Source organism: Dromiciops gliroides, chromosome 4 (assembly GCF_019393635.1).
Source record: "Dromiciops gliroides isolate mDroGli1 chromosome 4, mDroGli1.pri, whole genome shotgun sequence".
NCBI classification, from domain to species: Eukaryota; Metazoa; Chordata; class Mammalia; order Microbiotheria; family Microbiotheriidae; genus Dromiciops; species Dromiciops gliroides.
Window position 1 is genome coordinate 455,708,968 of NC_057864.1, and position 25,822 is coordinate 455,734,789.

A 25,822-nucleotide genomic window follows, 5' to 3' on the forward strand; every position below is an offset into this window, starting at 1 on the left:
CTCTTGTCACTGCCTTTTGATGCAATGGCATGTAGCGCTAGCCCTATCCTGAGCACTTCTGAGCTAGCCCGCTAGGGAAAGGTTCACAGAGATTGGACACCAAGCCTCTGCATCAAGCACTTCAAAATACCTGTAACAGGGACTTTGGAAAAGAAGAGGTGGCAACAGTTTCTAAGTGTCCAAAAAGCCCCCCAAGAGTGGAAAAATGGAGGGGCTTGTGTCTATTTGGCTTCAACACAGATAAATCTTTTGGGCTTTCCCAGGGACACTCCATCTTCCAGTGCTATAAATTCACTAGTGTAAGGAAACTCCAACAGGTGAAGAAATTCCTTAGGACAAACAGCTGTTTTGTAGTCTATTATCTTATTATCTGGGAGGTTGATGCTATTATCATCCCCATTTTTACAGTTAAGGAAACTGAGGCAGATGGGTTAAGTGACTTGCCCTGGATCACAATGCTCCTCTGTGTCTGAGGCACTTTGGGAATGGGTTGCTAGAGGTCTAGGGGGAGATCTACCATGAGACAGGACAAGTGGTGCCAGAGACATGGCCAGGTGCCCTCCCCAATAGAGAAAAGAATACAACAGGACATCTTTCATAGGAGTTTATTCTGCTAATCTTTAAAAACTGACACCACCTGACAAAGGGTGGGCCAGGCCACACAGACCTGCATTTTCCTCTTTTAAAAAAGTACCCTGTAAAGTCTTTTTAAGTACTTCTAAAAAGTATTTAGTGGGAAATGGTGAGAGGGCAGAAGCCACCCCTCCCTCTTGGAGCACGGAGTTCTGCCTCAGCCCCCCCCTCCATTTCCTCTCCTCTCCTACCTGGCCAAGAGCACTAGCACCAGCACCAGGCAGAAGGGTGAAGCCACTCTCAAGAGCGTCTTTATTTAAAAATACCCAGGATCTTCAGACAAAAAGAAAAAGAAAAAACCAGCACCTGACTCTGAAAGTTCTCTTCAGACAAATGAGACACAGATTTCACACCTTCCTCCCTCTCACCTCCAGTGTCCGCTGACCCACCTCCCTCAGCTCTAGAGCAGGTGGGACAGGGGTCTACATTGGGCTTTGGAAGACAGGCACAAGCAGCATAGGAATAATCATCACAGCTCTTCTGTCCCTTCCCTGGGGCCTTGTAACATCTGCCCCATGGGGGAGGACACGCTGGGGGCCCTAGCATGGTGCCACCAATCTCCTTTTTCGGATACATGCCCAGATCCATTCAGGGGAAACCTGCTGGGCCTCAGGGTTCTTGTCCCCACTTCCCACCACGTGTGTAGCCGAGGCTGTGTCAAACTCTTGGACCAGGTCCCCGTTAAATGCCACGAAGTAGCGGCGGAGCTGGCTGAAATCCTGTGTGGAGGGCGGCAGATAAAGCCGCACACCTGTGAAGATGTCCAGCAGCGCCTGCAAGTACAACAGTTCAGGACGGTGGGAGAAAAGCAGTTAATGAGGATGTGGGGAAAGGGCCATTGCTAGTCAGTGCCCCCAGGAATGGGCCTGAAGCAGGAGCAGCACAGTGACATGGAGGCTGGTACACACACACCCCTCTGCCTGTCAACACTTAACAGTCACAGAGAACAGCATCTCTCCCGCAGGGTCCGGGGATGGAGGCAGAGGATGAGGCCTCTCTGTTAAGGGAAGTGGCCTTAAGTCTTCCCTGCAAACATTCTGGTGCCCTAAAGAAACACTACAAATCACAGTGGAAGAGAAGTAAACAACAGGGGCCCCCAGAGGTCAAGATGCAAAAATCCTGAGGGGGGAAGAGAAAGGTGACCTGGGGCTGCTGCCCGGAAAGTGCAGACGTACTGGGCAGTGTGAATACAGGTTTGCCCAGACTGCCATCCCCTTCCCCTGGGCTCTTCCCTCAGACTGCCCCAGACGGCTCCACCAGCCTTCCTGAGGCCTTGGGTGCCCCAGGGAGACAGAGGGAGCGAAGAGGGCAGGGAGAAGGGCTCCCCAGAGTCAGGCTTCTTGGGAAAGGGAGGATGGAGTGGCGGCTCAGGCCCTGGGGGGCCCCCTGGGCATACTCTCTGCCTCCCGACCTCATACACACCCCTACACACACAGAGTCACAGGCTTATGACCCAGCTGCACTGTAGCCCTTTAATGTAAATCACACCTCTGCTCAAATGGCTGCTGAGCCTCTGGGCCCCGTGCCTGGCTGCTCTACCTCCTGACTGCACGCACCTCTCTCCTTCCTTTCTGCTCTCCAACCAGCCTCCTCTGCAAGGCAACGAGAGCGCCCTGAGTTCTGGGAGGTTTGTCCTGTTGTTCTGTTCTGGTGCGTGTGTGTGTTCATGTGTGTGCACAGGCAAGGACTAAGGGCATGTGACCATCCCAAGAAGGGAAAGAAGGCAGACTGGCTCCCTCACCATGGATTCCTCCATCCCCAGTGTACCCCGCCCCTCATCACCTTCTTTTGGCTCATGTCTTCCTCAGGCGCCTTCCTTTTTTCCCCTTTCTTCTCCTCCACTTTCCCAGGGGAAGGTTTCACAGTCGGCTTGTTGCCTGTAAGGGGGTACAAGCGGGCCGGGTGAGGCTAGCCGGAGTCCCAGTTCTCATGGGGGCCCTTCCCCTTTTTGGGTAAACAGTGCACAAAATAAAATAGATAAGAATACAAAGGAAGCCAATGATAACAAAACACCGTTATCAAAACATTTTTCTAAATGCATTTCACACAGCCTAGCTTAAGGTTAAGAACCTGGGCTCTAATGGGACAGAGATAAGGCTGAGAGCCTGATGATGCCTCTGCGTGTGCATGTGTGTATACTTCCTCAACCCCCAGACTTCCTGGGAAACTGCTGGGAACATGAATAAGGATGCCAGAAGATGCTGTCCTATGATCATCTGGACCCTATGCTGACCTCTGAGCTCCCCAGGGGAAAGGTCTAGGCCTTCTGTTGGCAGATCCATGACCCACAGGACAGCCTTGGGCCCGGAGTCAGGAGGACCACGTTCAAATCCAGCATCATTTTTAGCTGAGCCACTCTGGGCAAGTCACTTAACCCCAGGGAGCCTGTTTCCTCCTTTGTAAAATGGGAATCATAGTATCGCTGACATTTCTAGTGTTCTGCTACAGAAATGGTGCTACTGCAATAATTCTTCTAACTTTGCCCTCAGGCACGGTTCTAGCATCTTCTCTGGGCTGCCATCTTACCTGCTTTACTGGGGGGGGCATTCATCTTTCTTTCTGCCTTCCTGGCCGGGGCAGGGGCCTTCCTGGGGGATGCTTTGGAGGCTGTTCGAGGGGTGGAAGGCCCTGAGCCGCCCTCATTCTCTCCACTGCTGCCGCTAGCCACAGAGCTGCCCTCATCTGCAGCCACCACGGTGAAGTCGGCCTTTTCCTTGGAAAGCTGGTACAGCTCCTGAGGAGAGAGGACCCCCGGAGGGTGCTGAGCAGTGTCACACCCCACCCTGCCCGACCCCCAGTGCCCTTGACTCTGCCTCTCCCCGAGTCAGGGCCCAAACCCTGTCCATCCCTGTAGAGGGGGCCTCCCTCCCTCCCTCCTCTGCCTTTCTGTTGCTACCCCAGATGAGGGGAGGGGTCTGTGCTAGGTTATCCTGGGATCAAAGCAGCTCACAGCTACTCTAGAACCCAACACATGCGTGAGCAAGAGCCCCCTCCAGGATGATGGCGTGTCCAGCAAAGGCCGCGCCTGCGTCTGGACGGCTCAGGCCATTGGGCAGCAGCGTCCCTGTTGGCCACTGCTCCTAGTGCGGCCTCACAAGCCTAACTCCCTTCAGGGGCTTTAGCCCCCACTGCCCGAGGCCTCTTTGTGAGGCCTCTTACACCTGCTTCTCTTCACATGCCATGGGTTCCAGTTTCCTCAGGTCCCAATTATCTTAAACTTCATAGAACCTTTCAAAAAGCTCCACTTTGTCCTCCAGAGGCACAAAAAAGAATAAAGAAACAAGGGCTGGCTCCATGTTCTGTTCTCCTCTTACTCATGTGTGGAGAGACTGCAGCTCCCTCCCCCTTCCCTTTTTTTTTTCGTGAGGCAGTTGGGGTTAAGTGACTTGCCCAGGGTCACACAGCTAGTAAGTATCAAGTGCCTGTTTCCGAATTTGAACTCGGGTCCTCCTGACTCCAGGGCCGGTGCTCTATCTACTGCACCATCTAGCTGCACCCCCTTCCCTTTGATGAGAGCGGAAAGCAGCTGAGACTGCGTTCATTGGACTAGGCTGGAGTGAGGCCCAGCCCATTCCAGCTCTAGGTGCCCCAGGTGGGACACCAGGTACCTTAAGCTGTGGGAGGTTGGTGGCCGACTTCCAATCTTTATCATCACGAATTCGGGTACAGCGGGGGAAACGGATAGAGATGCCATCGGCCGTGTGGGCCTCAGCCTTAGAGAATTCAGCCCCTGTGATCTCCCAAACAGGAGCTTTCTGCGAAAAAGGAGGGAATGAGTCAGGGAAGAAATCCTCTTCCAAGGTGGGCAGTGCTGGGGGAAGAGGAGACAGTGGGAGGAGCAGCACCTTTGGATCCGGGACGATGAAATCCGGGTAGTAGTTCTTATTGATTTTCAGCCAGCTGGGAATCTTACTGGGATCCTGGGAAGACAAGATGAAATACGCCAGTTACCAGGAGCTTCTCCTCACTGGTTTACCATTTAGTGGAGTAAGGGGAGCTGAGTTAGCTATGGGTCAAGGTCCACACAGGAGGGGAATGGCTCTGCTTCAAGTTCAAGGTGTTTAACCCACACCTCCCCTTCCCTGCTTGGGCCTTTCCTGACTGGGTGAGAGTCTTGACAGCAGAAGCTGGCATCTGAGCTGTCCTAGGGCACATGGTCAGATGAGTTTCCCATCAGAGTGGGACTGATCAGTAACATCTCTGGCCCTTACTTGCTTTAGTCACGCCTTCCTAGCAGGCCAGTCAGTGGCCTGGTCTAATGCTACTTGTTCTTCATTCCCCTCCCTACCTTGCTGATCTTCACCATGTCTAGCTCATTCTGCAGGCGGGCAAGGGTGGCATCATCGTGGCCTCCTGAACATTTGGTGACTGTGCACCACTTCTGGCTGCTGGGGTCATAGCAGCCCATCAAGAAGATGGACATCATGCCACCTAGAGGGAGAGAAAGGAAGGAGGGGAGCAGAGGGGGCTGGCCATTTAACTAGATCAGCTCACGGAGTCCTGAGGTGCAAATCGCCCCTCCCCGAGGCCCAGACATCCCTTCTGAGTTAAGCAATGCGGTTCTCTTCCGGCAGGACAGGGTGCTAACTCTGAACAGTGGAGGGGGCCCTACCTTCTACTGAGGCTGTGGCTCTCAGAGCTATCCATGCAAGGGGTAGTTCTGCTCCTAAGACGACTGGGACTGGGCCCGGGCAGAAGCGTCAAACATTAGGGTCCAGAGCAGATTGCAACAAGCGACCGGCGGGCCAGGAAACAGCCCTCATTCCAGCCACATCTCCTCACCAAAGGGCCTTTGGCGTGCCCCATGTACCTGCCTCTTCCTGGTTCGGCTCAGACTAACCTTTGTTCCCTTGCCCATAGAAGGCCCCAAGGACCACCAGATCTGCCGTGTCAGCCATGGCCCCCTCATTCAGGTAGTCCTTCTTCACTTTCAGCCAGTGTCGCTTCCCTGGCTCATAGGTGCCCTGAGGAAGACCAGGGGAATGCAAAGTGCTGCGGTCCACATTGTAGGCAAAGGTGAGCCTCGAGATGCCTGAGGACGACCATCTCCTGGGCTCCCTGCCCCCATAGGCTCTGCTACCAACAATTCCACCTCATTTCCATCCTGCTTCACAGTTATAATGGGCTGACACCCACTTCTACCTAATCCCTAACCCTGTGACATATTCCCTCCAGAGTCCTATGTGGGCCCCGCCCCCACAAGCCAGGAGGATGGAAGCAGACGTCTCGCCGATAGGAAGCAGCGCCTCACCTTCACATCCTTCAGCACTAGTCCTTCCAGTCCTTCCCGGATGACATGGTTGATCATATCAGCCAAGTCTGAAGCTTTCTGGGCGACAGAAGAGGAATGTTCATGTTGTAGCAGTTTGGGGGCAGAGAATGGCTGGGGATTCTGCTTCCTTTCTAACATTGGCTAAATATAGCCCCCCCCCCCCCTTTCTATTTTTCTGATATCTGAACGAGCCAGTTGCTAATAGGGAGTCTAGAGGTCACATAGTTCATGCCTCTGGGCATCCCCTTTCTTAAACAAGGAAACAGGAACCAATGGATCAGAAAACAAAGTAGAAGAGGGTAAGCATGTGGTCCAGCAGGAAACAATACTAACCCTAACTTCACAGGTCATTCAGGAGGAGCTGCCAAGTTGTCTGTCTGAGTGCCAGCTCCATCCTGCCCAAGGGCACACTAAGGAAGCACAGCTACTCACCGTGACATGCTTCATTTCAGAGAAAAGAATCCGATTGGGAATTTCAACCATGTTGTCTTGGAGAAACTTCCGACGTTCACACAATGGCCTGTAGGAGGCAGAAGAAGGGCTGGGGTCAGCCTTCAGAACACAGGCATCAGCCTGCCGACTGCTCTGGGTTGGAGCCAGTGGGAGAAAGGGAGAGGCCAGACTCAAGATGACATGCCAGCACAGCTGCTTATTAAGAAGGGCGGCCCCATTCCCCGGACAGCTTGATCATCATCTGCTGCTCGTGGCAGCAGAGCTCCAAACTTCTCAGACAGAAAGACGGAGAGCACATCATCTCTGTCCCAAGAGCCACAGGAGGACCGGCCTCTTTCCCAACCGGGCTTTAAAAAAAGAAAAAAAGGCCTGGCATAAACTTGAAAATGATTCTGAAGTTTACTCCTGCTCCCAGGGCTCTACAGGCAGGCCAGGGGGCTGAATTAGGCATGAGCTGAAAGAGTCATTTGGGAAGGCATCCCAGGATGTTCTGGATCCAAGGAGAAGGGACGCTGCAGGAGCAGGGAGTGGGGGCTGATCCCTGTCTGAGCTCTGCATCCTAAGCCTCTTCTCCTGCTGACAACCACAGTGATCCACATTCAGAGACTGCTGGGAGGTGACGAGCCCTGTCCCTCACAACCCTGACATCACAGCCTCGTTTTACAGATAGAGGAAGCTCAAGCTCAAGCCAAGGGAGGTCCTCAAAGCCAGTGTTCCTCCCACTACATCCTGGAGGCCCTCCCAACACTTGACATGCACGTGACACGTCTGCCGCCAACTCCCTGCCTGCCCACCTCCAGTCCTCAATGATGTGAAGGCCAACACCCCACATTCTACTGTGGCTTCACCAGTCACCCAGGAGGGGAGAGCTGGCTCTGCTGCAAGCTCTGAGCTTGATGAGGGGGCAGGCACGCACGCCTCTCTTTCTCCAGGTTCTCCCCATGGAGTACGGATGCTACAAGTCCAGCCTCTCCCCACTGGCTTCAGAATTCCTGTCAATCAAGCCCACCTGTCCATCAGGCTGATGTCATTGAAGTAAATGCAGTCAAACACAAATAAGCACACATTGGCATCCTGGAAAGCAGCTTTCTGAAAAGATAAATCAACATGATATGACGCTGACAGGCTCACCAGCCAGCTAGCCCACCCACTATAGAACACGGGTGACCAACACCTGTGAGCCAGGAGCTGTTAGGAGGTGTCCAAAGGGAAGCCCCTGGAAAGGTCCAGTTTATGCTTTGGAAAGCCACGGCCACAAGGCCACGAGCTAACCCCAGGCATAAATATCCCACTAGGTTGATGGTGAAAAAATTATTCCCTTGACTCCCAACACTGACTTTCCTTTTTGCAAAGAAAAGCTAAGAGATCACTCAGTCGTTTTATCTGCAAAAATGAAACCTCACTCAAAACAAAGACACTTCACCCCTCAATTTAAGCCAATAGAATACACCGGTGCAAGTGTGCATGCGCATACATGTAGTCTGGCAACTCTCCCACACTGTACCTTGTGCACACCCAGAGTCCCAAAGGGCAGAGGTTTGCTTGTTTTGGTGTCAATCAGAAGGACTTCGGCATCTAGGATCATGCTCTGGCCCCCTGGGAATGCCTGGGGGATGTAGTCCTTAAAATGGGCCACCTGGAGGCAGAAAGGTAACGTAGCTCAGGGGAGGCTGCAGGGAAAGGATGAGCTGACCATGGGCAACCTCCCTTGGGAATGGAGGGCTTATGGGAAGGAGAAATTTCCATGAAGGGAAAGAAAAAATATGGACAAAGGGAAGCCAAGGTTGATTTATACTTTACCTGAATCAGACATTTACAAGTTTACATTTTTAGACATTTATGTGCATTTGGTAGTGTAATGTCCCAGTTCTTGAGCTGGTGGTCTGTGTTTAGTCTTCAGATGAGAGCCATAATAAGCATCACTGAGCAGACAGGGAAAGGGAAAGCCAGAGAGGGAACTCACCCCAAAGGCTTTGGACCCGTGTACATATATAATAATGCATGTAAGCAGGGAAGAAAAAGATTACTTAGGTGTGAACTAAGAAAGGGGGTGTCTAATACAAGGATGGACCAAGTGTGGCCAGATGGGAAAGGAAAGAAGGAAGAAGGTAGCCCCTGCACAAGCAGAGCTATCCCATGACAGGTGGGCTCCGGATGAGGTGCCCCATGGTACCAGCCCACCATGGCCCAGGAAGAACCGTGTGTGCTCCCGGCCCACTCGGAACACCCTGTCCTGACACTATGAAACAGCCAGTAAGCATGTCAACAGTCCCTTATTACCTGATGACTCCATTCTATACAGAGAAAGAAAGCTGAGGGATGAATGAACCCTCTGAGGGGGAAGATAAAAGAAAAGTGTTTTTATCTGGAGATGCCGGCTTCATCCTTCTCCATTCCGGGTCATGTGAGGCACTCATTTAACACCACCAGGATAAGTGTGGAGAGTCCTGTATTCGTTTGGTTTGGGTCACATCGGGCAATCTTATCTAAACTAATAACGCCTGCCACCAAGAGCCCTCGGTCCTCGCTGGTGCTCCTGGCACAAATGGTCCGATTCCCCTGTGCCCAAACACAGCTGGGCATAAACATGGAACAAGTCCTCAGTTCTGGAAGTGCTTTTCTGCTGTGAAGGGGCCCTGACTGGGCTAAGTAAAATGGCTTCTGAGGGACCGAGGGGCCACTTACTTTGTGAGGTAGGACAGGCTTGAGGCTACGGCTGAAGTAGCTGAAGTGATTGCCCTTCTTGTGCACCTGCACCCGCTCCCCGTCATACTTGATCTCAGAGAACATCCCGTTGGGACATTTCTTCATTGCATATTCAATAGATTTGCAGGCCTCAGCCTGGGGAGAAGGAAGGAGGAGAGGCAGTCAGGAAGAGACAGGATCACAGAGGGCCCCACGGGTTTCCACATGGGTCTTCACTCTGTCCTCAGCCTGTGGATCCCCAACTATGGGGTAAGGACAGTCTGGAGGGGCAAGGGTATAAGAGGAATACCTTACATGGTGAATTCTTGTTATCTGGTAGGCTCAGGGAAAGAGTTATCTTGATTAATATCTCAAAAGACTGATAAATCCTCTCCATGTGGCTACTGCCACTCACCAATAGACGCTGCAAGCCCTCTATACCTTAGTATATTTGCTGTAGCAAAAATTTAAAAACAATAACAAAAAAGAAACCAAAACCACACAAACAACCCCCCCCCCCCCCGTAATCGTCACTGCCTGGAGTGAGGCCAGTCCTTCAGATGACAGAGACTGCCCCCCCAGCTTGGAAGGACCTCCCCTGACATGACCTCCACCAACTTAGAGTCCCCCTTATGCCACAAGGAGGCGTTAGAGCTTAACTTTATTAACTCAAATATCAGTTTACCCTCCAGCAGAGTCACCGCCTACTTTTTACAGAAATGACCAGTTTTCAAGGGACTCCAACATCAGGTATACTTAAAGCCATACCCAACGTCATTTAATCATCTTTCATATATCCGAAGGTGCTAAAAAATGAACATCAGCTTGCCACGTGCCACGTGCCACGTGCACCCAGGTGGATGGCTCTGCTTCACTCACTGCCACCAGATAACAAGTCACCACCCTCTTTCTAAGCCGACAGCCGATAATGCATGGACTGGGACTCCCAGGAGGGTCCTCTGGGTGACCTTGGGCTGCCTTCATTTCTAAAATGAGGGGATCAGACCAGCTGATATCTGAAATGACTGTCCCCCCTTTTCCCCAAACAGGCTTTGTAGCTAACTGACCCTCAGCTGGCGGAGAGCTCCCGGCCTCCCAGCTCCAGCATCCCTTTCTCTCTGGGCCAAGGAGAAGTCCAGTGCAGGAAAGGGAAACACAAAACAACCCTACATTTCCAACAAGGCTGGGCAAGCCTCATTAGCTATTCGGGGAAACTGGACAGTGCTTCTGTGGTGTGTGCTTGGGGTTCTGCTAAGTCTGCAAGACTTCATGGTAGTGAATTAATGTGATGGGAAAAGCACAAGACCAGCAAGATGAATCTCATTTCCCATGAAATGAGCAGATGCTGCAAATAACCTCTGTGCAGCCAAGATCCCTCATGTCTTTAATGCCCCGAAAGAAAAGGGATATTCTTGGCTATTCTGGCATGGGGGCCCCAAGCTGTCTCTGATCTACGAGAACCCCGGGTGCTACAAATGGCCTTCCAGGGCCCCTCAGCTGATCCCTGGTTTTGACCTGGGCTCCTGGACAGGTGCTTGAGAGCATCATAGAACAACTGCCTGGAAGGGACCTGACCAACTGTTCAGTCCAAGCCCTCATTTCACAGAAAAGGAAGAGGAAGCCTAAGAGAGCAGGCATTTGTCCATGGTCATCAGTGTAGAGCAAGGACTAACACCTAAGTCTCCTGGCCCCATCTCCAAGACCTGACCACCTTTTGTCTCCCTCAACTGTCAAATGCCTCCTTCCTGCCCTCACTGTCTCTTCTAGTCTCCATGGATGTAGGGTCTTGGACTTTTAACTGCTCTAAGTGTCTTAGAGAGAAGACACTGGGGCAGGGCAGGGCAGAGACCAGAAGTGCCAGGGGAAGAGACCTTTCCTCACCAGCATGGGCTGCACAGGGGTCAGAAGAGCTGCCTGCACGCTAAGTGTCCGCTTCATACCCGGTGACTTCTCAGACTCTTGCTGGTTTGCCAGGACACGCTCCACCACATCCTGAAGGTTCCTTGAGGCCTTGAAGGCTTCATAGGCATTAGGGTCCAGGGCATCCAGCCTGCCCAAAGAAGAGGAGACAAAGATCCCCAAAGCAGTTATGTCCAGGAAGGAGAGCTGGCATCCTGGACTAACAAGGTCACTCAGGCAACTGTGGATCCCTCCTTCCCTCCGGTAGCAGGGTCTGTACCTGTACATCGCACCAGAATGTACCAGAGGAGGTAGCCCTGGGCAAATGTAATTTTTTCGAGGGCATGGTGTGGTGGCCAAGCCCACTCCATGCTGCTGCCTTTGTGGTGCCCACCAGGCAGTCAGAGAACGTGATACTTACACGTGCTTGGCACCCGAATTCATCTTGAGGTCATGCTTGATGAGCCTGATGATGCACTTGAGGTCATTAGCGGTACACCTGAGGGGAAGACAGGAGAGAGCTTATCTGTGCAGGCTGAATTCCCACATGACATCAGCTCTCCAGCCTTGGTTGGTCCATCCCCTGGCTGGCAGGCCGCCACGCTGGGGCTGGCTCCTCACCTGGAGGCAATGTCCTGTAGCACATTTTGCTGGTCATCCTCTTTCGTGAGTTTGGACAACTGAAGGAGGAACTCATCTACTTCTTGTATGGTGAGGAGGCTCTTAGCTGCTGGTGGGAAGGACCGGCTCTGCTCGAAGAACACGCGCACTGTCTCTGACACGTCTCCCTGTCTCCAGAAACCAAAATGCCACTACCACAGTTCACTGACGAGGCCAAGAAATGGCAGAAATCTGCAGCTATCACCCCCAATTCTCCAAGTAAAAAGCCTCTCTTCTTCAGGACAAGTCACCCTGCCCCCAAATTAATGTACAGCAAGTGTCTGTCTGTCTGTCCCCCTCTCTGCACACTGACCTGCTCTAAGTCCCGGATCATGTCGTCCTGACTGCAGTTAAAAATCCGACTGAAAAGCTTCACAATCTGTTTGTCGTTCAGATTGTAAACGCTTTTAATGACACCTGGCAGGAGCAGCTTTACTGTCAGGTACACATCGCCATGGAAACCATCTGGAAACAGGGGAAAAGGAATTCCTCATGAGAAATGGAACTTACTTCAAAAAAGAAAAAAGGAGGAGCCCAAGGGTTAGGGCACAAATCTAGGAAGATGGAAGATTCTACAACAGACTGGGCGCCATATGCTTTGGGATTCTGAACAATCACATATCATCCTTGGGGTTTCTTCAGCCACCACCACAATGGGAGAGGATTTTCCAGCTTGCAAGGACAGAGGAGAGAGGACCAAGTGAACTCTTTGGACAGAAGGCAGGGGAGCTGCGCTACAGTGGGTCAAGTCTCATACCGCCGCCTGAACCTTTCTGTAGAAAGTCATGGATGATCTGCGTCTTCACATTGTAGCTGGGCTTCTCAGCCACCATGGTGCAGAGTTTCCGAAATTCCCGCAACAAGCAATCCTTGTGCTTGGGGTCACACTTGCCAGCCGACAGGGTGGGCTTGGGGGCGAGGCTGGGGAGGGGCTCGTTGGAGGTGCCTGGTTTTGCTGTTGGGGAAATGTGAAGAAAGGGAAGGGAGAAGAAAAGATCATTGCCCTCCCCTCACCGAGGCTGACCCTGAGCAGCTGGCACATTCAGGCACATTCAGGCATCAAAACATTCATTGAATTGCTTCTATTGCCAGGCCCTGAGAGACATATGATACCATCCTGCCCCTCGTGAAGGTTACCACCTATTGGGGACCTAAAACACAGACAGTTCAAACTATACAATCAGACCCGGGGACATTGAGAGGTTTAAAAAAAAAAAAGTCTCATGAGACACCTAAGGTGGGGACACCTCGTTTGTGACTGGGGGAGAGATAGGAGGAGGCTTCATGGAAATGGAGGAGGGGGCATAAGCATAAGGGAATGGGGGAATGAGCAAAGGGAAGAGGAGGTAGAAGAAACAGCATTAGAGGTGATTTCCAGAAAGCAATGGCATGGGAAAGAATGGGGGGACAACAAGGGGCAGTGTTCATATTCCTATGGACACTAGAAAGGAAAGGCCTCATCAGGTTACAGGGAGTTTTGAATACAAGGGCCTTTTGTTGGCAGATAAGAGGGAGATGGAGAAGGATTTTGAGCAATGGAGAAGCATGAAGAAATGAACGCACAATGAACAGTCTACTGAGCAGTGGAATGAAGGACAGCTTGGAATAGGGAGAGAGGAGAGCTGGGAAAGTTGTCCCCAAAGTCGTCCCCATTTTTCCGAGGTCAACACTTCCTCTCTCTTCCTTCCAGACAAAGATCCTGCACCGTCTTCTCCATGAAGCTTTGTCCCACCAACACCTAGCACCTCCCCCAAACTACCTCGTATTCAAAGGCTTTCGAGTTCCTTGTGTTCATTCTATACCCATCTATGTCCTTAGGACCGCCCCATTAGAACTATAGCTTTGTATCTGTACCCACAATGCCCAAAGGCATGGAAGGAGGCATTTAATAAATCCTTGTTGACTGATTTGTCCTGTAAAGTACTGTACTATTCAAGTACTGTCAAGGTGACTTCAATTACATAGTAGACAGTTAACAAAAGACTATTCTCAGGGTGTGGCAGTGGAAATAGAGAGGAAGGCATGAAAGAACTCTAGATGGGAAATGTGACTGGTTACGTGGTCTCATGTGCCATGCGCACTGCTGAGCACTGGGGATACAAACCCCAAAGGGAGACAATTCTTGCTCTCAAGGGACTTCTGGCCACGATCAGAATGTTAATTTGGCAGCTGTGTGAAGAACGGATTAGAAAAGGGAAGCCATTAGGAGACCACTCTAATAGGTGGGAAGTAGCAAGGGTGCTGATGGTGTGAGTACAAGGAAGGGGCCAGATACAAGACATATTGAGGAGGTGAAATAAATAAGACTTAGCAACTGAATGGAAAGGGGAGAAAGAGGCTTGGGTCAAAAGTAAAGAGAACATTAAGATTAAAGAGATGGGAAACTATGCGATGTGAAAAGAGGTGCCAACTAATAAAAACAGCTCCATCAAGAAGTAAGCTAATGAGAACGTGTAAGGTGCTCCATTTACTCTAAAGAGAGACAGACAGACAGACCCTCCCCCCATCCCAATGATCTGACCTCTAGTGAGCAAAGAGGCTCAAAGAGGTCTAACTTGATGCTATGGGATCCAGAACAGAAGAGTCAGACTGAACTGAAAAATAACTGCAATTTCCATCCCTCCCCAACCTACTGTGCTTTCATAATGGATAAAGGATGAGCAATAAATAGGATTTTCTGCCAGATCCTTGAAGAATTTCCAAACCGAATTATTAAGTGTTTTCCTTTTTCTCTTCTCACTTCCATTTGCAAAGCAAATTTAAGTTTGTGTCCTTGTGGCCATATATCATTAGCAAATCTGCTGTTGATGCAAGCTGTCCTCTTGTCTAATTTTTTACAAATTCTTAATCCATCCTTATCTGCAATCCACCAGGCTACTGTTCCAAAAAGCATCCCTCAAAGGGGGCAGGGGAATGTGAAGAACAAACTTGAAGGCTCTCCTAAGTATAAACACTAAGCTTCTCCCATCCTATTTCCTGGCACGACTGGTCTTCATCAACACCACCCTCTCTCCTGTGAAAAGCCATCATGGCTTCATCATGTGCTTCACAGAAGCACAGCTAAAATCCCATTGCAAAGCTAGCTTTTGTCTAAAACTGGCTATTTCTGAAGTTGTATTTGTACTTTATGGGTCTCATCCTAAGGAAATAAAAAGGAATTTAAATCTAGAAAGGATTTTAGAAATCATTTAGGCTGGCCCCATTATTTTACTGATGAGGAGGTCCAGAGAGGCCTAATGGATTATATAAAGTCATATAAAGAGCAGAGCCAGGTCTTCTGACTCTAACTTTGAACTCTTCACTATGCCACATATACTTTCCCTGGTTCCTGTAATACGCTTTCTTTCTTTTTTTTTTTTCCAGTGAGGCAATTGGGGTTAAGTGACTTGCTCAGGGTTACACAGCTAGTAAGTATTAAGTGTCTGAGGTCGGATTTGAACTCAGGTACTCCTGAATCCAGGGCTGGTGCTCTATCCACCGCGCCACCTAGCTGCCCCCTGTAATACACTTTCACACAGACTTCTCTGATTATATGCTGTTTACAATGTAGCAAGAAAAGGACAGAAGAGAAATTTATAAGTTTCTGTCTTGCTAGCAAGTAGCAATCATCTTTTAACTCTCCTTTGCCTCCTCAAATATTCAAGTTCTTACAAAAAGCCATCAGATGGCCTAGCAGTAGCAGATTTCAAACTATATTAGAAAGTGGTAACATCGAAACAATCTGGTACTTGAACAATGGGATAAATTAGGTACACAATATATTACTGTAAATGATCATGTTAATCTAGTATTTGATGAACTCAAGGATCCCAGCTTTAAGGGTAAGAATTAATTATCAGACAAAAATTGCTGGGAAAACTGAAAAGCAGAATCAGGCCACAGACCAACATCTCACACCATATACCAAAATAAGATAAAAATGCATATATTATTTAGATTATAAAGTGTATTATCGTAAGCAAATTAGGGGAGCATGGAAAAATTCACCTGTAGATCTGTTGATAAAGGGGAGAGTTTGTGACCGAAGAAGAGATAAAGAACAGCATGGGAAGTAAAATGGATAATTTGGATTGCCTGAAATTAAAAGGTTCTTGCACAAACAAAACCAATGGAGCCAAAATTAGAAGGAAAGCAGGAAACTGGAGGAAAATTTACAGCAAGCTTCTCTGATAAGGCCTTATTTCTCAAATATATAGTGAACCGAGCCAAATTTATAAAAATAAGGGCCATTCCCCAAGTGACAAGGGGTCAAAGGATACAAATAGGCAGTTTTCAGCAGAAGAAAGCAAAGCTATCAATAGTCATGTAAAAAACACTAAATCACTAACAGAGAAACGCAAATTAAAACAACTTTGAGGTACCATATCTTATGAGGTACTCATATCTTATCAGATTGGCTAATATGACAGAAAAGGAAAATGACAAATGCTGGAAGGGATGTGGAAAAATAAGAGACATTAAAGCATGGTTGGTAGAGTTGTGAACTGGTCCAACCAGTATGGAGGATAATTTGGAACTATGCCCAAAGGGCTATCTAACTATGTATACTCTTTGACCTAGTAATACCACTACTGAGGCCTGTATCTTAAAGAGGTCAAAGAAAAAGGAAAAGTACCAATATATGCAAAAATATTTATAGCAGCTTTTTGTGGTGGCAAAGAATTGGAAATCAAAGGGGTGCCCTTCGACTGGAGAATGAATGAACAAGTTGTGGCATGACTGTGATGGAATACTATTGTGCTATAAGAAGCAATGAAGGGAATGGTTTAAGAAAAACCTTTAAGACTTATTTGAATCGATGCAAAGTGAAGTGAGCAAAACCTGGAGAACACTGTACATGGTAACAGCAATACTGTAAGGATGATAAACTGTGGAAGACTTGGCTACAGTTCCAAAGGAGTCTTGATGAACAATACGATCCTGCTCCAGAAAAAGTTCTGAGTGCAGATTGAAGCAGACTTTTTTCACTTTACCTTTTTTTTTTTTTTGGCCACATGGCTAATATGGAAATATGTTTTGTGTGACTTCACCAGCATAACTGATACACTGCTTGCTTTTTTTTTTTAAGTGAGGCAATTGGAGTTAAGTGACTTGCCCAGGGTCACACAGCTAGTAAGTGTTAAGTGTCTGAGGCTGGATTTGAACTCGGGTACTCCTGACTCCAGGGCCGGTGCTCTATCCACTGCGCCACCTATCCGCCCCACTGCTTGCTTTTTTGATAGGTAGGGGAGGAAGAGAACTTAAAACTCAAAATTTTAAAAAATGAATCATAAAAATAAAAACAATAAAGGGAAAGTAATTTTTAAAAACCCAACAAAAATCAAAAAGCCATCAGCCAAAAACAAAACAAAACAAAACAAAAAAGCAGGAAGAGAGATAGAGTGTCTCAGTTGTCTCCAGGTGGTAGAGGTGAGGAATATGATTTCTAGCAATGTATTCATTAGAAAAAAACTGTAGCACAACAAAACAATTTCAAAGTCATGTGTAAGCCATAGTAAAGGAATTTAACAACTTGCTTATGTCTGAGCTTTTCAATAGGCTACGAATTCATAGGCAAAAGTACTGACAGAAAGACTATTGCTAGGTTCTCATTCCATGTGACAGCAGAGGCGTCAAAAGCTTCCTGCTGTGTGGAGGGTAGAGATCGGCAGCAGTCCACTACTGCTAGAGAGGGGTCAAGCTATGGCATAGAGCATTGAGCATGTGTCTTCCAGAGCTCAAACTCCAGAACTCGGCCTGAAACCCCAAGGCCACCATCTTACCTGTGAAACCAGAGAATTTCCGGGGATTGCTGTTAGTGACTGAGGAGGCTCCTTTGTGTGGAGAAATCACCTGGCCGGCGGGGGTCAGCTTGGCCTGGACTGTGGCTTTCTTTGTTGGTGTGCTGGCCGCTTTTGAGGACAGTGCTACAGAACACAAATAGGAAAGCCATTGGGGAAGTGACAAAGACTGGTATACACTGAGAGGGATACTGAAACTTTATTTATTCAAAATCCAAGCCAACTACCACTACCACACACAACTTCTTCCCTATGGAGACAGAAATTCAGTTGGCAGCAGTGCTGGTGTTCCCCCATCAGCAACTAGGCCTCCCAAGCATTCCTCATTCCAGCATTGATTTTAAGACTTCAGGCAAACTGAGTAGCCCCTTAGGAAGCCCTGGCCTAGAAGAATACCTCCATTTTATGACTAAGAAAACTGGAGGCAGAGACGGGGTGGTAACCTGAAGGTTGTGTAGTAAGAGACTTTCCCTCCCAGAGCAGTGCTTTCATTGAGGTGAGTGAACTTTAGGTGAGGTAACTCTCTCCACCAGTCCTTATGAGCAATTCTCAAGGCATTTTATAATCTGAGAGTTGCCTGAGGCATTAAGAAGTTATGTGGGACGGGGCAGCTAGGTGGCACAGTAGATAGAGCACCGGCCCTGGAGTCAGGACTACCTGAGTTCAAATTCGGCCTCAGACCCTTAACACTTACTAGCTGTGTGACCCTGGGCAAGTCACTTAACCCTAATTGCCTCACTAAAAAAAAAAAAAAAAAAGAAGTTATGTGGGGGGCAGCTAGGTGGTGAAGTAGATAGAGCACTGGCCCTGGAGTCAGGAGGACCTGAGTTCAAATGCAACCTCAGACACTTGACAATTACTAGTTACCCTGGGCAAGTCACTTAACCTTCATTGCCCCACAAAAAAAAAAAAAGGTAGTTATGTGACTTGGTCAGTGGCTAGTGAGTACAGGTCAGAGATAGGACTTTGCCCCAAGTCTTCATGACTAACTCTCTATCCACTCTGCTTTACTGCCTCTCTACAAACAGGAGGCTAAAATAGGAGAGATTGTGAATTCCCAGTGGCTGACCACACCAAACTAGATCACAAGGAAAGACGAGCTGCCAATTACAAGTGGAAAAAGGGGTGGGGTGGGGTACTGTCTATTCTGAAAGCCTTGCTCCTTCCTAAAGCACACAGGCAGCTTTGGGGGCCATTCTACTGGAAGCTGTTACAGAAGCCACTTCCCCCCGTCACTGGAACTGTCCTCACTTAAGAAAATGAAGCCTTCATGTCCCTGCCCAGGGCTGCCACAAGGCCCGTGGGCACTTCCCAGCAGCTTACCTGCAATGTGCCCGTTGATCTGATCCTTCTCTGTGTCCTGCAGTTCTTCCCAGCCCTCCAGTTCTGTCAGATCCTCAATCTTCTTGGTGGTAGGCCGGGCCCGTTCCAGCTTCTCAAACATGCACTTGACATGGTACCATTCCTTCATGTCACCCCCAGATTCTGAGAAGGGGTTGGGCACCACTTTACCTATTCTGCACACGCCCTTCACAATCTTCTCCTTGCATTTCTTGCAGCCAGCTGTGCCGCGCTTGGCATAGTCCACACAGTATCGCTGTTCAGCCATCTCAGAAGCACCTGTGCAGAAGCCCACATGTGACACCGGCAGGAAGGCAAAGTGGGTAGTCCATGGTCCTGGGATGCCCCCCCTGACCCAGAGAGAAGGCCTCTTTTTCACAAGGAGCCGGGACCCATGAAAGAGACCAGCATCTGACACACTGGAGAGCTGGCTACTTAAGTGCCAAGGTAATGGCTCTTGGAGCAGACGTGGTACTTCCCTTCGGCCAAGAACTCTGCAAGTCTGCTGGAAGAGGACAGCCAAAGCCAGCGGCATACAGCTGCCTGACAGGCAAAAAAGGGGAGAAATGAGAATACAGACTGTCTTATGTGCAACAGTCTAGATTTCAAGAAACCAAGAGGAATAATCAAACATTTTTCAAAACGTAGTCCACTCCTACTCAAATAGTCCTGACTGGAGCTAGAGGGAGTCAGGCCATCAGCTTGCTGAATCCACTACAAATTTATTTGATCTATTCTCAACTGAATCTTTATTGCAGGAAGAAAACTTCTCCAACTGATTTTCTGTCCCACTGCCCATAATGACTGGTACAGAACTCTTCTCCCCTTAAGGCCCCATGCCACCGCCCTCTAAGCTCAGGATCTCCATTTCATTCTTTACCGAGGAAACAGGCCTTTCTCTATGTGCTCCCTCTTCTTCCAGTATCTGCATCTCCCATTACCTCCTTCTTATCCCAGTCTCTGATGAGAAGGTGGCCCTTCTCACCAAGGTGGGAGCCCATCCCCGCCTGGCTAATAACTGTCCTTCGGAATCTTTACCTCCAGTCTCTCATCTTCAGTTTTTCTCCATCAGCCAAGTTCTTGTCCTGATGCTTCCATTCTCCAAGAACTTCGCTAGACTCCTCCATACTTTCTAGTTATTATCCTCTATTTCTCTTCCCTTTATCAGCCAAACTCCTAGAAAAGGCTGTCTACAATGGATGCCTTCAGGTTTCAGGCCTTGTTACTTGACTGAAATTGTTCACTCAGAGTTAAGTCTCAATTGCCAAATTTGTTGGGTTTTTTCCAATCTCCATCCTTCCTGAGCTCTCTGCAGGTCTAGCAGCTGACTAGCCTTTCCCCTTGGTCTTTTCTTCTCCAGGATTTTGTGATGCTGCTCTCCTGAGGTTCTCTTCCTACAGATCTGCCTATTTCTCCTTTGTTAGATCATCTTCCACATTAAAGTTCCCGAATGGCAGGAAATCTAAACGCTCTGCCTCCATCCTCCTTTTCTTCTCTCTATATTCAGTGACCTCATCAACCCCCATAGATATAACTCACATCTCTATGCAGGTGACTCCTACCAATAGATACCCAGTCCTCATCTCTCACCTGAGATCCAGTCCCACATAAAAAACACTGGACATTTGGAACTGGATGTCCTATAGGCATTTCAAGCTCGACATTTCCAAAATAGACCTCATTATTCTTTCCCCAAAACCTTCCCATTTCTGCTGAAGGAAACATTATTTTGCCAGTCACCCAGTTTCCCAAACTTTCGTATCATCCCCATCCTCATCCCACATATCCAAACATTTGGAGAATCTTGCTATTTCTATCTCCACCATGTGAGAGATATCTCACATCTGTCCCCTTCTCTCCATACAAAAAAGCCACCATCCTAGTTCAGGTCTCTCATCATCTCTTAACTGAACTACTGTTACAGCCTAATTGGTCTACTGGATTCTAGTCTCCCCACTCAAATTATGATTTTGCTATTATATTCATAACCAATTATTAAACTAGGATCCAGGATTTTCTCCTTTTATTTCTTCATTTAAGACTCAGCCCCAGTAAAAAATCAATCTCTGAAGGACTGTCTGATTGATGAGATTGTCCTACCCCTCCCTCCCAAAGAAGAGACCTTACTTACAGAATACAACCTAGACAAGTTCTTGCCCTAAGGAAATGAGCCCCTGTCCTTGTACCCTTCTATTAGAGTTTAAGGGGACTCAGCTCATGAAAGAAAAAACCAACTAGAATGGTGTGAATGGAGATGGATTCCCCTGTCCAGACTGCTGGAGGCAGCCAGAATCTCCTGATTAAGCCATGTCAGACTTTCCCTTTGCAAACTCCAGAGGTTTCCTATATCTCTAGGATCAAATAGAAACTCGTTTTTGGCATTCAAAGTCCTTCACAGTCTGGCCCAAACCTACCTTTTCTTTCTTTCTTTCTTTTTTTAGTGATAAACATTTTTATAGTTTTGGGTACCACTTATTTTTATTCCTCCTTCCCTCCCCCCTCCCTGAGGCAGTAAGCAATCATGTACAATTATGTAAAACATGACCATATTAGTCATTTTGTATAAGAAAACTTAAACAAAAGAAAAAATGAAAAAAACCCTACCTTTTCAAGGCTTAACATGACTCCCTCTATATACTCCTTGGTAAAAACTGGCCGTTTCACAGGTCCTCATAAAGCACACCATCTCCATTTCCTGTCTCCAAGCTTTGGTACAAGCCCTTCTTGACTAATATCTTCCTTCAGAGGTTACCTCCCATTTATCTCGAATACATCTTGTTTGTACACAGTTGTTTGAATATTGTCTCTGCCCACTAGACTAGGAGCTCCTAAAAGGCAGGCAGGGCCTATGTGTTTGCCTTTCTTCATATTCCCAGCTCTTAGCCCAGGTCCTGGTATAAGTACTTGTTGGTCTGACTTGTTCTTCCTGCCTGGCAAGCACTCTCTCCTAACCTATCTCTCAGACTCCCTTAAAGGGCCACCTTCTTCTACCTAAGGCCTTTCCTGATTCTACCCAGCTGCTGTCTCCGCCCCCACCCTCCTCCTCTAACCTAATATCTTTTATCTATTTTGCACATACTTAAATAGGTGCTCATAGACTCCTCAAGCTAAAAAAGGGAAGATTTCTATGGGCAGGTAGTGTCACACTTTCGTCTTTATATCCCCAGCAGGTAGCACAGTAGGTGTTTAATATGTTTTTGATTGATTGTTTGTTTGTTTGTTTGTTTGTTTTGTGGGGCCATGGGGGTTAAGTGACTTGCCCAGGGTCACACAGCTAGTAAGTGTCAAGTGTCTGAGGCCGGATTTGAACTCAGGTACTCCTGAATCCAGGGCCAGTGCTTTATCAACTTCGCCACCTAGCTGCCCCCCTCGACTGACTGTTAATACAGGCAATTCTCTTGAAAAAAAAAACAACACACACAAAACCCAATATAGAAAAATCTAGTTCATAAAGTGGTAAGCATTCACCTAACAAATGATATCTCATAGAGTGATACCCGATGTTCAGGCACCTCAAGATCCTTAACCGTCTTAAAAACTGAAATTGTATATTGCTAATCCAATGTAGTGTTAGTGTTAAGTAACTAAATAAATAATTATAGAGTTAAGTTATAAAAATTTCACAGAATCAAAGAATGTTAGGGCTAGAAAGACCCTTCAAGATCTAGTCCTTCACTCCCCCCAAATCCCCATACAACCACCCCCTAATTTTGCAGGGTAAGAAACTGAAGCCCAGAGGTTTTAACTTGCTTAAAAGTGCAAAGGTGAATAGTAGAGTTGAAATTAGAATCTGGGTCTCCAGATCTTTAGTCTGGAGCTTCACCACTACTGCTTCATCTAACCCTGGAAAAAGTAGTGATTCATGATATGTGCATTAATTCTTTATTAAGTAGGACACTCAATTATTCAGAAAGGATTAATTTAATTGCAGTTTCCCTAGTGCATGTAAAGGTTTGGTTAAAGCTCAGCAATTGCCTGAATGTGAAATGAAATTGCTGTTGGTTACTGGGTAGGCAGTAAAGGGAAAGCAGAAGAATTTACAGCAAGTGTCAAAACCTACAACCAACTGCAAATCAATCAGAAGAAATCTTTATGCAATCATAAAGCAAACCAATAGGAAGATAGTTTTGTTCAATTTACAGCAACTTTTCAGAGAAAGCTATAGTAAAAACGAGGGCAGACTTTCTAAGTCTATTCCATCTAAAAAAAGAGTTCTAAGACTAAGGCCCTAATCTACTCCCCATAGTCATCATTTTTGTAGTCTTCAAAGCACACAGAAATCCTCCTCAGGTGGATGATTTCTCAGATACTTGTCAGATATTCCAAACAAAAGTTGCAGGAACCCTATGGGGGGTTTGGCTGAGGTTCCTGAGCCCTCTCATCTGCTGAGCAGTTCAGATCCAACTAAGTATTTTGCAAGGTAATCAAAATGAAGCCAGGGAAGTCAAAACCCTGCCACCTGTTTGCAAAGTCTACCAGTTTTAGCGGGGGTCACGGCTGCCTGGGCAACTTTCTGGCTTTTTAAAAAAATTTTTTATTTTTAACTGAAAGGATTTCCTTTGATGCTTTCTAGAGAACTGCATTTTTTTTTTTTAACTTCAGGGGCAAGGATTTGAGCGGCTGGTTTTTAGGCAGGGCAGGAGGGGCTGGAGAGATGGATAGACTAGACAATAGCATCTGAAACATTTTGTTGCACTGGAAGGTGGGAGCCCAAGACAACCAGAGGATAACAAAGCCATGCCCTTCTAGGATGCCCCCGTCAGTGGACACTGGTCGGTGCCATCCTGGGGGTGGTTGAAGATTCAGAAGGACAAGATAATCGCATAAAAGCTGCTTCGAATGGGCCAAAGGTATCAGGAAAAAGAAAGAACTCTTCTACTGGAAGGGGGCTGGGGGTTGTGGTGAGGAGGGAGGGCTATTATGGGGGGCACTTGCTTGTGAGTGCACTGATGAGATGGGGAGCGGGACAGGAGTTCAAACCCTGTGTATGGGGAGGGGTGGGATACTGTGTATAGGGGGCAGTAAGAACTGTGTGTATGGGGGGGCAATGCCAAGTGTAGTGATGGGGTGAGGGTGTGTATGGGGGGCGAGTGTGCAGCGGGTGCGATGCGGGGCGGGGGCTACTCAGCAGGGACGCTAGAGTAGCTAAGTATGGGTGCGATTTGGTGGAAAGGGGAACCCCGAGTATTCCTGTGCGGGTGGGAGTTGAGGGGGGATGGGGCTGACTCTCTGTGTCCGTGGGCGGGGTTACAGGGGGCGGGGTGCCACGTGTAGGCAGGTATATGGGGAGCGGTGGGACCCAGTGTGAGGGGTGCCGGGGGGAAGGCCCTGGGCGGGCCCAGCTGGGGGGGGTTATTTTCTTAAGCAGAAGGTCCACAAGGTAGGGGGTCTCCGCGGGCGAAGGCCTCCCAGTGGACGCGAACCCCCTCTTCACGCGCTGCGGACCACGCGTTGGGTGGGACCTCCTATGAGCCATCTGGCTTTCCCTTTTCTCCCCCTTACCTGTCTCATTTGTCTCCCGGCTCCGACCAGACCAAGCCCGGCTCCGGAGCTGAAGACAAGCCGGAGTCTTGCCGGCGGAGAGGCCTCGTGCCGGAGAGAGTTAAGCCGAGGATCACTGTAAATCCGGGTCCTTGGACACCCTGACAGCGCGCAGGCGCAGACGCATGCGGGGCGGTGATAAACGCGAGACCTGGTCCCTAAAGGCGAGGGCCCGCCCCAGAGGCGAGGGCCCGCCCCCAGACGGAGGGCCCGCCTCCAGGATGATCGGGAAAGGTTGCCCTCCGGCCGGGCAAAGCTATCTGGAACGGATCATTCAAAACTCTTCTTTGCCTGATCTGGGGAAGCAAAGTAGTCAGAAGCGTGACCGGTCAGGTGACCAGCTGGAAGCCGGGAGTCCTGGATATGCTTACAATTTTTTTGGTCAATTTCTTTTGTTTTTTTCATCACCTATAAAATACCACCTTCTGCAAGAAAGCGTTCCACGTCCCCCTTAATGCTAGTGCCTTTCCTCCAAGTTTATCTTCAATTTACGCTTTATATGTCTTCTCTGTACCTAGTTTATTGCATATTGTCTTCCCCCATTTGATTATGGGCTTCTTGAGGATAGGGACTGTATACTGGGCTTAGCCTAGTGCTTGGCACACTGTAGGCAATTAATAAATGCTTGTTGACTTGACATGATTCACATTTCCTACTATAACTCTCCCCTAACTCCTCCCAGAGATCTATCCTTTAATAATAAAAAATTATAAAGGAAGTTAGGCCCCCTCCTCTTCCTCCCTCCCCCCCTTAATCCTATCAAATCTCACCATATTTCTCAAAACAGTGGAAGAATGCAGGGGGAGGATAAGGAGGCATCATTTCCAGATAATTGGACCCCTAGGAATGATATCTGTTAATACAGTCTATTTTGCAGGATAAATAAATGTAATAGAATTTCACAAACGTTTTAGCTCTCTCTCTGCTTGTTTGCTATCAATTTTATCCTAAGGGAACCCTTAATGTTTTCTACTCTGAAGTTCTCCACTGTAGAATGGGGCCAAGATGGGGTGTCTGCCACTTCCAAAATGGAGGAGACTTGGTAAGCCTTTATGAGATACTGGAGCTTTCCTGTGGGAAAAAAGGGGAAGGTGAGAGATAGGTAGGGGGGTACTGAAGTCATCTCATTTTTAGTATGATGAGCATTTATACCTTGGAAATCAGCAAACACTCCAAATCAGGGTTTGATCTGTTGTTTTGCTGACAGTTTAGGCTCAAGAAAGCCATAGAGAAAATGTCAGTAATGTATATTAAACTTAAAAGTATGTTGAGTGTGCTTCCCCCCTCCCCCCAGCCAGTTGTTAAACATTTACCCTGGACATAGTTTTGTTTACTCTTTAATTCACATGTTACTAAAGCTTAAAACTGCACACAGATTTTTGGGACACTTTATGTATTTATTAAGTTTCTTACTATATTCTAAGTGAAAGACATTGTGGATAGAGAATAGTGGATAGAGACCTGGCCCCAGAGCCAGACTTGGGTTAAAATACAATGACACATACAGGTTGTATGACCCTGGGAAAGTCACAACCTTCTTTCAGTCAACTTTACATTC

At 48.1% G+C, this 25,822-nt stretch overlaps 1 protein-coding gene across 2 annotated transcripts; it reads right to left on the reverse strand.

The window, feature by feature from the left end:
- Positions 1-589: 589 nt before the first annotated feature.
- Positions 590-24,364, reverse strand: LIG3 (DNA ligase 3). 2 transcript variants are annotated; one of them, XM_043962820.1, is made up of 20 exons: positions 24,226-24,364; positions 18,706-19,002; positions 17,365-17,508; positions 12,360-12,557; positions 11,916-12,067; positions 11,564-11,730; positions 11,364-11,441; positions 10,925-11,093; positions 9,044-9,199; positions 7,863-7,994; positions 7,368-7,447; positions 6,338-6,425; positions 5,885-5,962; positions 5,474-5,597; positions 4,922-5,064; positions 4,479-4,553; positions 4,242-4,388; positions 3,160-3,367; positions 2,416-2,510; positions 590-1,406 (listed from the first exon to the last, which is right to left on the reverse strand). In XM_043962820.1, exons 2-20 carry the CDS (start codon positions 18,989-18,991, stop codon positions 1,173-1,175), a joined length of 2,754 nt encoding a protein of 917 aa, XP_043818755.1. In that variant the 5' UTR covers positions 18,992-19,002; positions 24,226-24,364; the 3' UTR covers positions 590-1,172. The 2 variants fall into 2 exon arrangements, with proteins under 2 accessions (XP_043818755.1, XP_043818754.1); XM_043962819.1 differs by having other exon boundaries at positions 18,706-19,266.
- Positions 24,365-25,822: the final 1,458 nt, after the last annotated feature.

What these genes read in the sequence shown, in the direction of transcription:
- LIG3 (XM_043962819.1), bottom strand. Translation starts at nt 19,258, where the DNA reads ATGCCGCTGGCTTTGGCTGTCCTCTTCCAGCAGACTTGCAGAGTTCTT. An exon ending in CCCCTGTGCAGCCCATGCTG is followed by an intron (nt 9,200 to 10,924) that starts GTGAGGAAAGGT and finishes CCTTCTCCCCAG; the next exon opens with GCTGAGGCCTGCAAATCTAT. An exon ending in ACATGGTGAAGATCAGCAAG is followed by an intron (nt 4,554 to 4,921) that starts GTAGGGAGGGGA and finishes TTGTCTTCCCAG; the next exon opens with GATCCCAGTAAGATTCCCAG.